This window comes from Contarinia nasturtii, unplaced genomic scaffold (assembly GCF_009176525.2).
Source record: "Contarinia nasturtii isolate CC-2019 unplaced genomic scaffold, AAFC_CNas_1.1 Cnas_scaffold_864, whole genome shotgun sequence".
In the NCBI taxonomy this organism is placed as follows: Eukaryota; Metazoa; Arthropoda; class Insecta; order Diptera; family Cecidomyiidae; genus Contarinia; species Contarinia nasturtii.
In genome coordinates this window covers 2,833,362-2,846,877 of record NW_022198211.1, presented here as the reverse complement: position 1 = coordinate 2,846,877, position 13,516 = coordinate 2,833,362, and the positions used below count along the sequence as shown (strand labels likewise).

Sequence of the window (13,516 nt, the reverse complement as noted above, 5' to 3'; positions counted from 1 at the left end):
TAGCCAGTATCCCTTCTGAATTTTCACAAAAATCGAACCACCCTATTTACCAAGCGTATTGACTGTGTTGCTGCGATCTTTTTTTTGTTTTCATTTGGGTGAGTTACGAATCACCCGGTTTGATTATATGTAAATGTTTAAGGCGAAGGCTACGATTTATTTAGAATGACTGGTTCGGATTTTTTTATTCATCTCTCTGTATGTATCGTATGATCGACTTCAAAATTCACGACCGAATTTGATGGGGCCCCCGTAAGAACATATACTGGTTAATTCATTTAAATGGCGCGGTCACCATTAACACGACAGTTATTGCACATATTTAAATTTACTGTTGATAGCTCATGGGCGTATTTACCATACTATACCACCAAGTCAATGCATTTTCCCTCTATGCTGTGTGTGTGTGTGTGTGTGTGTGTGTTTGAAACATTGAAAACTTTAAACCATAAAAATATTTGAAAAGAATTTATCAGTTTTTAATAGTAAATGAAAAAAGAAAGAAAGAAAGAGATATGTTCGGTTATTCAATCATTTTATCTCAATCGGCAAAATGGCTTGGATCGAGATTAGAGTAAACAATTTTCACTGCTCCATGTGCAATTGCGTGCACGTAAGCTTAATAGAGTGGAAAAACAAGGTTTCATTCGGTTGATGTAATTTTCTTCTAGAAATTGTACACAAACACTTGATGACGACAACGACACAAAAACACACAAAACGGTTTGGTGGAATCACAAAATGCATATGACATTATGAAAATTTACGTAACACTGATGATAATAATAATAATAACAATAATAAAAAGCGTAATTGCAATCGATGTGTGCATATAGCATATGCTATCTGTTTTTCCTTCAATGCTGTGTGTGTGTGTGTGTGTGTGTGCACAAAACCGATCAAGTTGCGCCGCATAAAAATGCCAATGCGCATTTTCGATATTTATTTTTTTTTTCGTTCAGTATGCCTCACTGGTTCACTTGTTGCCACCTGATGGCTCACGTACGGATTTATTCAAAATAGTCACTTTGTGCGCGCGTCTCGTGCTTATTTTATCTATCTCTAAATGTTTTTTTTTCTGTTGTCAGCTTTGTGGCTGTTGTTTTTATTTTGAGTTTTTCCTTCATTTGAAAAGAAATCGAGCACGATTATTAGCGGTGTGCGCGTTGCGCTCGCACACATTGGACGACACACGACCAGAAATTCAAGCGATGGATAAATGAGCCTCAGCTTAATCGAGAAGATAAATGAATGTGTAATAAATAAATATGCAGCAGTTACTGTCAATAAAATGCAAAGAAATGAACAAAAATGCGAAATAAAATATAGAAAAAACATACACACACACTCTGTGGTCAGACAATTGAAATGAAAATAACCGCTGATCGTTGATTTTATAGAAGCTGTAATTACTACAACTACTGCTGCTGCTGCTCAATTTGAATGCATGCTTCTATCGTTAGCATGCTCACCTCATTTGAATTTGAATATCTTCATGAAGCAAACAAATGTGGAAGAGAAAAAAAATTGAAGGAGCAAGAAGTGAATCGCCATACAAAATACATCGTGATTGAAATACATTAAATTGGTTTGGCAAAATGAGATACGTTATGCGATTTACAAAATGGATTTCTCGCTCTCGCTAACTATGCCACATTTTTTATTTGTAATCGCGCGCACAAACTTGATTTTTCGAAATGGTTAATAATCGAATTCAATTTGCAATGCGCAAATGTAGATCGCCATAAAATCTATCATGCAAACTTGCACACTCGCATTGTTGCCGTTTCGTTTCCCATGTCAAACAGCTATCGATTTTAAATGCACGTGTGATTCCAAGAAAATAAACAGACATTATATTGGACATTTCGAATTGCATCGTTTAATTCGGTTTAAAAACCAGTACACATCCCAATTCAATTGCTTTGGCGACACATTTCGCCCGAATTTACAATTATATCGAAATTATTTTTTTTCGCTAAATTGAAAATAATCCATTTGTATGCCATGTATGACTCGATTCGGTTTCTATTTTTTTTTGTTTTAAAACTATGCTAAATCCGCCTAATTAGAGCGAATTTGGTTGAAGTTCATGCTGAACAGGAAATGGGCCAAGGCGATATTTAAACTTGAGTTTTTTCACTTTATGCGCCATAAAATATATATTGTAGTTTTATTGCGATAGAACTTGTATTGAAAAAGCCAATCCTGTGTTGGGATGGTTTGCAAATGATGGGAAACAATTTACTTTTTTTTTCAAGAAATTAATTAGCATCATTGAAACACATCATTTCGAATGAATATTATCTGATCGATGTATTATCGGCGACTATCGGTTTTGTACAATTAGATATGAGAACTTTCCTGCCGATGTCAGACAGCTCACCATCCAGTTTTTATTGCTTTTTTTTGTATGCGATCGTTTATTTATACTGTGATTAGAAATGAGGAAGTGTACATTTTTTAGCCATTCATCCATAGTCAATTTGTTACAAGTGGCCGTAGTTGTGAGTCGTTTGTTGGTGTCTTTTTATCTGTCTTCTTCTTATATTGTGTATAGAGAAGATGAGTTTCGATGTTCGATAGCAGTCGTTAATCTCTTTATATGTAAATAAATGCATATCAAGGCAGATTGTTAGCATTTTCGTACATTGTGTTTCATGCGAAGAAGGAAACCACTTTTATTATTATAGAATCGTAATCTACATGTGAAAAAAAATGGTCTTTTGTTAGTACATCTTTTGTTTCAAATGCGATTTTAATCTAAATAATGACATGGATTTTTTATTTGTGGGCAATGATTTTTTTCAACTCTTTTTTGCAACATTGAACAAATTTTATTCAAATGCTAAATTATAATTGATTTGACATTTTTTGCCGTTCAAAGAGTTTTCGTCATCGAATCTTGGAATTTCGTGCACGTCTATCGGTGACAAAGAAAAACAGGTGCTTCAAAACAATAAGAGTGAAAATCGGCTTCACCTTCGTATGGTATGCTCTTTGTTATCGGGCAGATTAATTTGCATTTCAACAAAATACGCAAAATGAACGAAATATGTTTCTTACACATTTTTTCATTTATTTTGACTTTCTTACATTTTTATGGGCGCGCTATTTCTTCATTTTGTGCAATTTAACGCTGGTAAAATCGAAATACATGTGAATGTGTGTCAAAACAGGCTCTGTGCTCATTAAATATTCGAAGGGAGTAATAGATGGTAACACTGTATTGAAAAGCGATTCAGTAACATCGATAATTGATGTGCCTGGTGTGACACCTCTTTCGTAATAATTTTCATTACCATTTCGTTCGTCTTGTGTCGCGTAAAGTCCAATTGAATTAAGCAATTTGTGTGTTCAAACGAAATACGAAATTTCCATGAAATGTAAATTAATTTACAGCTCAAAAGACGACAAAAAAATATAAAATTCGGTTGAGAAAAGGTGAAGAAAATCTCATGCGTGTATGTGCGGCATGCATTTTATGACCCTGGTATTTACCAATGATGGAAGAAAATGATCGTCTTTCATCGAATCGCGAATGATTGACACATAAACATTGCATTTTAGCGTCTCTTTTTACGTATATGTGTGCTTGTGTTTTTTTCTCCTCTCGGAATATTATTATTAAGAATTGATCGATCGATGCAAGATGCAATTGCTCAATTTAAAGTGACGGACAGCATTCTTTCGATCTAACCATTTTATCATGGACTCTTCGACATTCTTGATCAATTAGATTTGACACATATTTACAACATGTATTAAAAAATTGAATGGCAAAATGTATCATCAAACGAGACGCGTGAGCAACACTTAAATTGAGCGGTAGATTGTTTATATTTTCACTTAATTAAAACTCGAAACATATCGACCTTATTGCAATAAAAAAGTGCACATACGCCATAGATATAGAGGTAAACACAAACAAAAAATAAAACGGTGAACGATGAGACATTTCGTTGTCGTTTGAAGAGAAGCTCGTTGTCGATTGTCGCAACCGAAAAAAAACCCAAACAGATTGCGAATATTCATCATCTGCGGAATAACATTTGATGGTGCTTCTTTGTTGTTGTGTATACGAACCGAATGATGGAACAGTAGTACACGTGATCCATGCTAAATCCATTGCCCAGTGAATATAACTACTGCTATCTGCTTCATTTCTACAAATAACGATGTGTTTACATTGATTCATTTAAAACAAGCATGCGTATGCACATTTAATTTCGACGCGTGACCAGATTCCATGATTTAGCTTGACTATAATTTTGTGTACATTACGATTTTTTTTTTTTTTTAAAAAAACATACACACATATTCTACGGCCATTTGAAACTACAACCGGAATATGATTTGGATTGAAGTTTATTATGTGTACGATTATATACAAAAAAAAAAAAAAAAATTTTACAACCGTCTACCGTCGCACAAGAATGTGAATAAAAATAGCGATATCACACAAACGGCTAGACTAAGATAGAAGAAATTTATGCACATACACAAATGATACACAACCAATTATACAGGCAACAACAAAACTATTGAAACTTCTCTGTCTCATCAATACACGCACAATGAACAATGCCGTATCGCACAACCTCACGATTAAATCGCGCACCATCTCATTTATGTGGTGTGTGACCGAAGCACACTTGAAAACGAAAAAAAAAAAAAATTGGTGGAATTTTTGAGTATAAAAAGACGACGAGCCAACCGATTGGCATATCAGTTTACCTTCCTCATTCAAACAGTGAGAATTAAGTATCAAATTTAAGTGCAAAATGAATACCCTCTGTGTAAGTAATTTGGATCGAATTATTTAATCGATTAGTGATTTGTGATCAGAAAACAAAAGTTCGAACAAAACATTTGTTTCGAGTGAAGTGTTGAAAATAAACAAAAATTACAACGAAAATGATTTGCTGGACTGCAATGAATCATTTCAGTGATTTTTGTTGTTGATTTAATTGTTTGATTTTAAAAAACCGAATGAAATTGTCTTTTAGATTGCAGCCGTATTGTCAGTGATCGCTATTTGCCAAGCTGGGCATTTGGCGGCACCATTGGCCTACAACGCACCTCTCTCTATCCCATACACCGCCGCCGCTTATCAATCTCCATTGGCCTATCAACCATTTTTGAACGCAGCCGCTTATCAAGCTCCATTGGCATACCAAGCTCCAGTGGCCGCCGCTTACCAAGCTCCAGTGGCCGCTGCTTACCAAGCTCCATTAGCCGCATATCAACCAGTTTTGGCTGGTCGTTCGTTGGCCTATAGCTCAGCACCAGTTTTAGCAGCAAATTCCTTGGCTTACAATAATGCCGTTTTAAGATCCGCTCCACTTGTCAGCGCCGCAGCTGCCCCCCTCTCTCTCCCAATTGTAAGTGTGAATTGCGAACATTTTCAATGAACGAAATAACAAAAAAAACGGATTATTCTATAATTTACACTTTCGTTTGAAAGGCTAAAACTGCATCATTTGTCGCACCTGCTGCCCCTGTTGTCCAAGCACCTGCCGTCGTGAGAGCAGCCCCAGTTGTCCAAGCTCCTGCCGTCGTAAGAGCAGCACCAGTTGTCCAAGCACCTGCCGTTGTAAAAGCAGCCCCTGTTGTCCACGCAGCACCCGTTGTTGCTGCGCGATTCGAAGAAGCCGACGCTTATCCACAATATAGCTATGGATACAATGTTCAAGACGCTTTGACTGGTGATTCAAAAACCCAAGAGGAAACTCGCGATGGTGATGTTGTCAAAGGTTCATACTCATTGATCGAACCCGATGGTAGCCGCAGAACCGTCAACTACTACTCAGACCCAGTCAACGGTTTCAACGCTGTAGTACAAAAAGATTTGCCAGTTGCTACACCTGTTGTTGCCGCCAAACAAGTTGTTGCTCCAGTCGCAGCCAAAGCTGTCGTTGTTTAAGGATCATTTGTTTATCTTCCCCCCAAAAATGCGAACCGCCTTCCTATTCGAAACACTTCACCTCTGATAGCATTTAGTATATTCTCTTTCTTATGCAACACTTGAAGAATTGGACGCAGAAGAATCGCCCACCCGATGAAAACAAATTGAAATGTGATTTTTCCCTCGGAAATGAAAAGTTGTGTGTATCTCATATGTTGATTATATGTTGAGCATACCACTAGTCACTTAAACCAAAACCAGCCAAGCCCAGCCAAACACATACACACACACAGTCACCATCAAAGCAAAGCGATTCAATACTGCACAATACAACAAGGGTTTATTCATTCAATACTTTTTCTAATTCCATTGTTGAATACTTTTTTTTAATTGTAAATAATAGATATATTTTTTTAGTTGAAAAATATACTCCAAATTGAAACTGAAAAAAATATTTACTGTCGTTTTATTTCTATTACTATCGATGCTAATTAATACTTGCCACTTTTGTTTGAACGATAAAAAAATGAAATGTTCGATTTTTCATTTGCAGCATTAAAAAGGATGAATTTTATCATTTGTCCAAACACGAGAATCCATCTCGAATGCGTTTGAAGCTTGAGCCATCGCTGTATCATGATGCCCATACAGCTGCATCGAATCTAAGAGACAATACAGCCAGTCACAATACTGATGAACGTCGTTTATCGCATGAATTTGGCTCTTCAATTGTACCGGCTGCAGTGAATGACATTTTCACTGAAGACGAAGCCGCTTTACTCGAAGAAGAAATGAAAGCGAGTGTCGAACCACAGCAGTAATTATTTTTCTTAAATTGTTGATTCTCATTCTTCTTTTCTTTATGTATATTATAAGTTGCCCAATTTTCTTTCTTTAAAGGCAAGAAATACCAGCCGAAAAAGTGGTTATATCACAGGATTGTGAGTTGGTCACATTGATGACACGAGTCAAAGGCCGATTAGAAGTAACATCACGTTTATTTTCATTTATCGATTTGGATCAAGCAAACGAGGAAGGCGAACATTACGATTTCAAGTGAGTTTTCATCTTCTACTTCTTATTCTTCATTTGCTCACCCGAGATTTGTTTCAACATTGATATTAAACCCTTCCGTAGATTTCCGCTTAGTCAAATAAAGGAGGTTCATTTGCGCAAGTACAATTTGCGACGCAGTGCGCTGGAAATATTTTTGGTTGATCAAACGAGCTACTTTTTGAATTTTACAACGAAAACGCGAAATAAAATCTTTTCGAAAATCTTAAGTTTGCAACCACAAAATCTGTTGTATGGATCGGGTCGTTCACCGTCTGAACTATTAAAACAATCGGGCCTCACACAAAAATGGGTCAATCGTGAAATAACAAACTTTGAATATTTGATGCAATTAAATACAATCGCCGGGCGTTCATACAATGATCTCAGTCAATATCCGGTATTTATCGTATATAATTGCATGTATGAGTTTGATTTTGAAAAAAACTTCAATTTAAAATCTTTTTTCAAGGTATTTCCATGGATTTTGGCTGATTACAGTAGCCCAATGTTGGATTTAAATGATGAAAAATCATTTCGGGATTTAAGCCGACCGATCGGCGTTGTAAATCCAAAAAATGAAGACGAAGTGCGTGCCAAATACGATGGATTTGAGGATCCAACGGGCGTCATACCAAAATTCCATTACGGAACACATTATTCCAATTCGGCTGGTGTATTACATTATCTAATTCGCGTTGAACCGTTCACATCGCTGCACATCGAACTCCAAAGTGGTCGTTTCGATGTGGCCGATCGACAATTCCATTCAATACCACAAACATTCAAACTTCTCATGGATAATCCAAATGATGTAAAAGAGCTTATTCCGGAATTTTTCTATTTCCCTGAATTTTTGAAGAATTTAAACAAGTAAGTTACTGTTCGCATTTTCATATTGTATCAAACATGTTGAAACATCGAAAATTAACGCCCATCAAATCATGCATTTTAGATTTGATTTGGGAACATTACAAAATACAAAAGAACGTGTTGATGATGTCATTTTGCCACCGTGGGCCAAATCACCGGAAGACTTCATTTCAATACATCGACGTGCCCTTGAATCCGAATACGTTTCGCAAAATTTACACAATTGGATCGATTTGATTTTTGGGTAAGTCGCAGTTTCATCAAATTGCTTGATTCGTTTGATTTGGTGCCAATTTAAAATAATAAATGCTATGAATGATTTATGTTCGTGTGCAGTTACAAGCAAAAAGGACCACGAGCGGTTGAAGCGTTGAATGTTTTTTATTATTGTTCGTACGAAGGAGCTGTTGATTTGGATAAAATAAGTAATCAAATGGAACGTGAGGCTGTCGAAGGAATGATTAACAATTTCGGACAAACGCCATCACAATTGTTGCGCGAAGCTCATCCAAAGCGGTTAACACAAGATGAAGTATTGGCAAAATTATATCGCTTTGAATTGAAAAAACCGGATGTAACAGCATTTCTCGATCGAATCGCTCATGTCAATTGTGATTTTACCAGTGAAAAAGATCCGATTGTGTTTTTGAGCACGCCGCGCAGCCCACCGAGATCATTTTTACAAGCCAGTCCCGATTTTTTGATATCAATATCGAGAAATGCAATTTTGGGATGTAATTCATGGGTGGCACAGGAGAAGGATAAAGGATTCCTTTTGGAAGTTGACGCCACCACCACCAATTTAAAGTGAGTTTTATTTTCAGTTTTTAGTTTGCAATTTTTTGATATTCAAATGGAAGAAAAGAGCATTCACATTATACCAATAACCATTATGCAGGAATCGTAAAAGAATCAATGGTCCATTCCATCCATCGATAAATTTGCATTCACGAATGTTTGCGGTGAGTTTGGATGGTCGTTACATCTATGCAGCTGGCTGCTGGGATAATTCATTGAAAGTGATAAGCGTAACTCGTGGAAAACCAGTTGCATCCATACAAAAACACCTGGACATAGTAAGTATACTCACAACTGGATATATTTGGTTTTTTTTTTTCAATGAAAGCATCTTTCAGATAACGTGCATTGCACTTGACAATTGCGGTTCGTATATTGTGACCGGGTCACGAGATTGTACATGTATTGTATGGTCGATAAGCAATGGCACATTGAATAATGTCGCATCCGTAAATCCGCCAACAACACCAACCCACATAAATCATCATCAGACAATTGGTCATAGTCAAATGAATACGCAAAATAGTTTAACACCGCGACCAGTGAACACACTTTACGGTCACGACAAACCTATATCATGCGTTGCCATTTTCACCGAATTGGATATGGTCGTTTCCGGAAGTGAAGTAAGATTTAAATCTCAAATTGAATAAATGAAAGTGTTGACATTTTTTTACTCGTTTCGAAATAAACAAACATATTTTTTCGGTTTCTTGTATAGGATGGCACAGTGAATGTGCATACAATCAAAGATGGACAATTTGTGAGAAGTCTATTGCCAATTGATTGTAGCGGGCCGTCAATTAATATCACATTCTTGGCATTATCGTATCAAGGTAATTGCAGTCTTGATTGTCAATTGAAGTGAATGCAATCCAGCCGATTCGTTTCATTCAATTTAATTAACAATTTGCGGTGTTTTTGTGTAGGTCATATTGCTTTTTCGGCCGTCGATGATACATCACATTCGGTGCATGTGTACAGCATAAACGGTGCACATTTGGGCTCAAAATATGTTTCGGGACGAGTGACTGGTTTGACAACGGCAAACGATTATCTTGTTGTAGCTGATGATGCTGGCGATATAACGATGTCTCGTTTATATGGGTAAGAAGAAAAAAAAACCGCACTGTGTGCATATTTAGAAAGCAATTTTATAGATATTTCAATTTACTTTGCTCAATTCTTTTCCATCAAAATTAATTGCAATTCCGGCAATTGCAAGAAATCATTTAACTCGCTAAATGCCTAATATTTAATTTGTGCATTTATTTTTCTTTCTCATTTCTTTTTTCTGTTTACTTTTTCATCTCATTTATTTCCCCCCGCGCACTGCATGTAATTCCCTGGGACTGATATCGAAAAAACAAAAACAATATAGGCTCAAACCAGTTTTTGATATTCCGCTGCATATACCTATCCAGACAATTGTGGTTACACCCGGAAATACGCATTTATTAGCGCCGTTGCGTGATGGAAAATTGGCGTGTATTGGTGTTTCAACGCCAAAAACCACGAAAAACAAACATTCCGTATTAAGTGTATAAAATATGTCAACACACAAATGTGCAATATGTGTGTATGAGCGCACTCGCGTGCGTGCGCGCGCTTGATGTCGTGGAGTGCACCGATTGAGATACATAATTGAGAATGAGAGAGAGAGAGAGAAAAAACAGCAGCAACTACATTTTTTGTATGTTTTCCATTTGATGAATCTTGTTTTGATAAAAAAGAAACACCAAAATGAGCAAATAACAACAAATAAATAAACAAACTAATCAAGCATATGCCAACATAAGTATGAAACGAAAACGATAAAAAAGCGAATATGTAAACAGTTATGTAATTTGAATGAAAAATCACACAGAGCCCAGAATGCAAAGAAACCAATTAAACGAATTAATTGTCACTACCGAGAGATAAATATATGTGAGTGCGTGTGTATGTGCATGTACAGCACCTGTTTATCATTGCACTCGAACGAAAAATGCGAAAAAAAAACACACGGTTAAGATGTTATGATTATGAATAGAAATTCGATAAATAGGAAGAATAAAGATGTCAATCGATAAAAGGTTGCCGGTGCAGTGATTCGGTGACATTTCTAAAAATTCTGCCATTTATTGGAATTTACTGTGTAATATTTTAGAGACAAAAAAATACCCTTAAAAAATTGCATCAATAACAAAAAAAAAACAAATGTGAATCCCTTCAAGAAAGTATTCCGCTGAATTTCGTTATATTTACCAATTTACCCGTTTAACGATGAGTATCATAGATAATGTAAGGTCAAGTAGACAAGAAAAAAATCATCTAGAATGTTCTATTAGTCCCTTTTTAATGTGCAAAACAAAAGTGTTGAATAAAAGCGAAGAAAATGTTTGTATCTCATTCAATTACTATATTTGATACACGATTCCATACAGAACTGGAATGATATGTTCGATTTTAAATATTTTTAGTGGTTTTTAAATCAACCTTTTTCCGTCTCAATATTCAATGGAAAATGTTTTTATAACAGGAAAAATGTATTGTAAAAAAGAAATTTGCACTATTTAAATTTACACACAGATCGTTTTCACACACACAACACACACACAAACAATGTTTTTGCCAATTTCCAAAATGTTTTATACACCATAAGAGTTTTTATTACCATATGCTCTCTCGAAACAAGTTCGTTTTGTACAAAATGAGATACGAAATTTATATTTTTTCAAGAAATTGTTGACATTGTTATTGAGAAATACAACGGTGAAAAAAAATGTTTACAATACGCGCTTGGCACATTGCAATTTTGAAATATTATCACTGCTGAAATGAAAAATGTTTTTTCAGGAATTTTTGCGCTACTCTTATTTGCCAATCATCAACATTTTCGAATGCACATTGTTTTTTTTATTGAAGAAGGAATCACTTTAACGTCTGAATTGACGAGGTGATAAGTAAACCCCAAACCGTAATTTTCCCAACTGTGAAATATGAGACTCAATGTAATTGGAAGCAATAAGCGAACTGTCAAACATATGATTTTTTTCATCTATTGAGGGAAAAAGCAAACATTCTATATTTAGATACTATGACATAATCCAAAAAAAGAAAATAAACCACTATATCAGAATACATGTATGGGATATACCTCATACATTTTAGCAATGTTAAATTTGTAGCTTAATCGAAGTATGAAACTGATTTATAATATATTTCTGTGTTATTTTAAATGAAAGCAAAAGGTTGAGAGATTAAAAATATCTACGATTGTCAAGTGGAAAAATATGCTCCGAATTTTTTTTCGAAAACAATGAAATTTTGCACTCAGGCCGTTTGATTTATAGCCTGAAATTATATCACAAAGAAGATACGTCACAAGAAATACATTTCAATTTTACTAGTAAAACTTTATTATTATTTTAATTCCTAGATTGATTGAATTTTCCAGCTAATATCTAAAAAGATTTTTAATTGAAAATTATGTGCAATTTTATTAAGTAAAAAAAATGTGGGCCTGTTCCGCTGAGGAGGAGGAAAATGAGAAAGAGGAGAGCACCTAGTGTGAGGGATAGGACTCTCCTTAGTGCTCTCCTCCTCCTCCTCCTCCTCCTTCTCCTCCTACTCCTCCTCCTCCTCCTCCTCCTCAGAGAAACAGTCTCTGTAAAAAAAAAGATGAAAAAAAATCCCAAAAATAAAATACTATCGAAGTGACTATGATAATTTAATTTAGATGATACTGAGTTAAAAGTTTTACCGAAGACATATGAATTTAATTGTGAAATGAACATTATCAATTACAATATATAGAAGAAAATTATGTTAGAAAATGGCCAAAACTGTATGATTAATAAACTCTCCTCATAAATTACAAATAACATTCAATATTGCTTATTTTCTAAATGAAAAGTTCAGAAAAGACTCGAATCGCTCCCAAAAATGTCTACTCAAATATAATATAAAAATATGGAAGAAGCTAAATCAAAATTCAGCACCACAGGTAAGAGAAAATTCACCATCGGCTTCAAGTGTTTCTAGTACTTGCTCCAAACAATTCAAGGGATGCTGGTCCTTAGAAAAAACTTAGGCGTCAAAAGTAGCGAAAGAATAAAAACTTGTTTGATTTTTTTATTTGAAAACTGACCATTTATTTATTGATGAATTTTGTTGATATTCTGTTTCTTTTTTTTTTCGTTGCAGATAAAATCAAATGAATGGCATATAATTTTCATAAAAAAAAAATTCCGTGATTTTTTCATTTTCCATTGGAATTTGCATTCCATCAATACAATAATAAAACTTAAGACATATTTACATAGACAAAAAAATAAGTAAAATAATAATTAAAAAAAAAGATTGTTCATCTTTAGTTCTGTCTTTAAAGTAGTAATACTAATGAAGCAATTTCTTTCTATTTAATTGTTGCTATTGGTTTTGTTTGAAATTCGTTGTGTGAATTAGTGTTGATGTTTTTGGTGTTTATGGTTAGTGTTTGAAGCATACACATTTTGCATCTGCCACACATTTTCAGGCAACAGATGTCAGAGCATATGCATTTAGACAAATAAGACAATACAATAAAAAAAAGTGATATTATTAATGCAAGCTTCTATAAATTAATAGGAATCATTTGAAATCAATGGTAATGGTATTTGCTTGTTTTCGTTTATGGTTTGATGGCTTAAGAATTATATGACACATTGTGTATAATTTTACGTATTGTTTACTGCGCGCCGCTATCTCTGACATCATTAAGCATCGCTCGCATTTTCAATTTGCTTTGCAATGAAAATTCAAACAAACATACAGTTCTCACTTTTTTGACAACAAATTTCAATATGCTAGCTACAAATGTGTTTTGATTTCTCATTTTTTTTCTTCTTCTCTCTTTCCTTT

The 13,516-nt window shown here is 34.9% G+C and overlaps 2 protein-coding genes across 3 annotated transcripts in view; both read left to right on the top strand.

Annotated features, from left to right (window-relative positions):
• Positions 1 to 11,036, top strand: part of LOC116342599 (neurobeachin-like protein 1) — a 60,640-nt gene extending 49,604 nt beyond the window's left edge. For both annotated transcript variants that reach the window (XM_031770279.1, XM_031770278.1), the window contains 11 exons: positions 6,462 to 6,725; positions 6,809 to 6,964; positions 7,046 to 7,361; positions 7,434 to 7,834; positions 7,917 to 8,078; positions 8,171 to 8,641; positions 8,733 to 8,910; positions 8,971 to 9,258; positions 9,354 to 9,468; positions 9,562 to 9,739; positions 10,014 to 11,036. In XM_031770279.1, the coding sequence (XP_031626139.1) occupies positions 6,462 to 6,725; positions 6,809 to 6,964; positions 7,046 to 7,361; positions 7,434 to 7,834; positions 7,917 to 8,078; positions 8,171 to 8,641; positions 8,733 to 8,910; positions 8,971 to 9,258; positions 9,354 to 9,468; positions 9,562 to 9,739; positions 10,014 to 10,179 (2,695 nt within the window). In that variant the 3' untranslated portion in view covers positions 10,180 to 11,036. The remainder of the gene's footprint in view (positions 1 to 6,461; positions 6,726 to 6,808; positions 6,965 to 7,045; positions 7,362 to 7,433; positions 7,835 to 7,916; positions 8,079 to 8,170; positions 8,642 to 8,732; positions 8,911 to 8,970; positions 9,259 to 9,353; positions 9,469 to 9,561; positions 9,740 to 10,013) is intronic.
• LOC116342601 (larval cuticle protein A1A) lies at positions 4,668 to 6,279 on the top strand. The gene is made up of 3 exons (XM_031770282.1): positions 4,668 to 4,799; positions 5,010 to 5,384; positions 5,468 to 6,279. Exons 1-3 carry the CDS (start codon positions 4,785 to 4,787, stop codon positions 5,924 to 5,926), a joined length of 849 nt encoding a protein of 282 aa, XP_031626142.1. The 5' UTR covers positions 4,668 to 4,784; the 3' UTR covers positions 5,927 to 6,279.
• Positions 11,037 to 13,516: the final 2,480 nt, after the last annotated feature.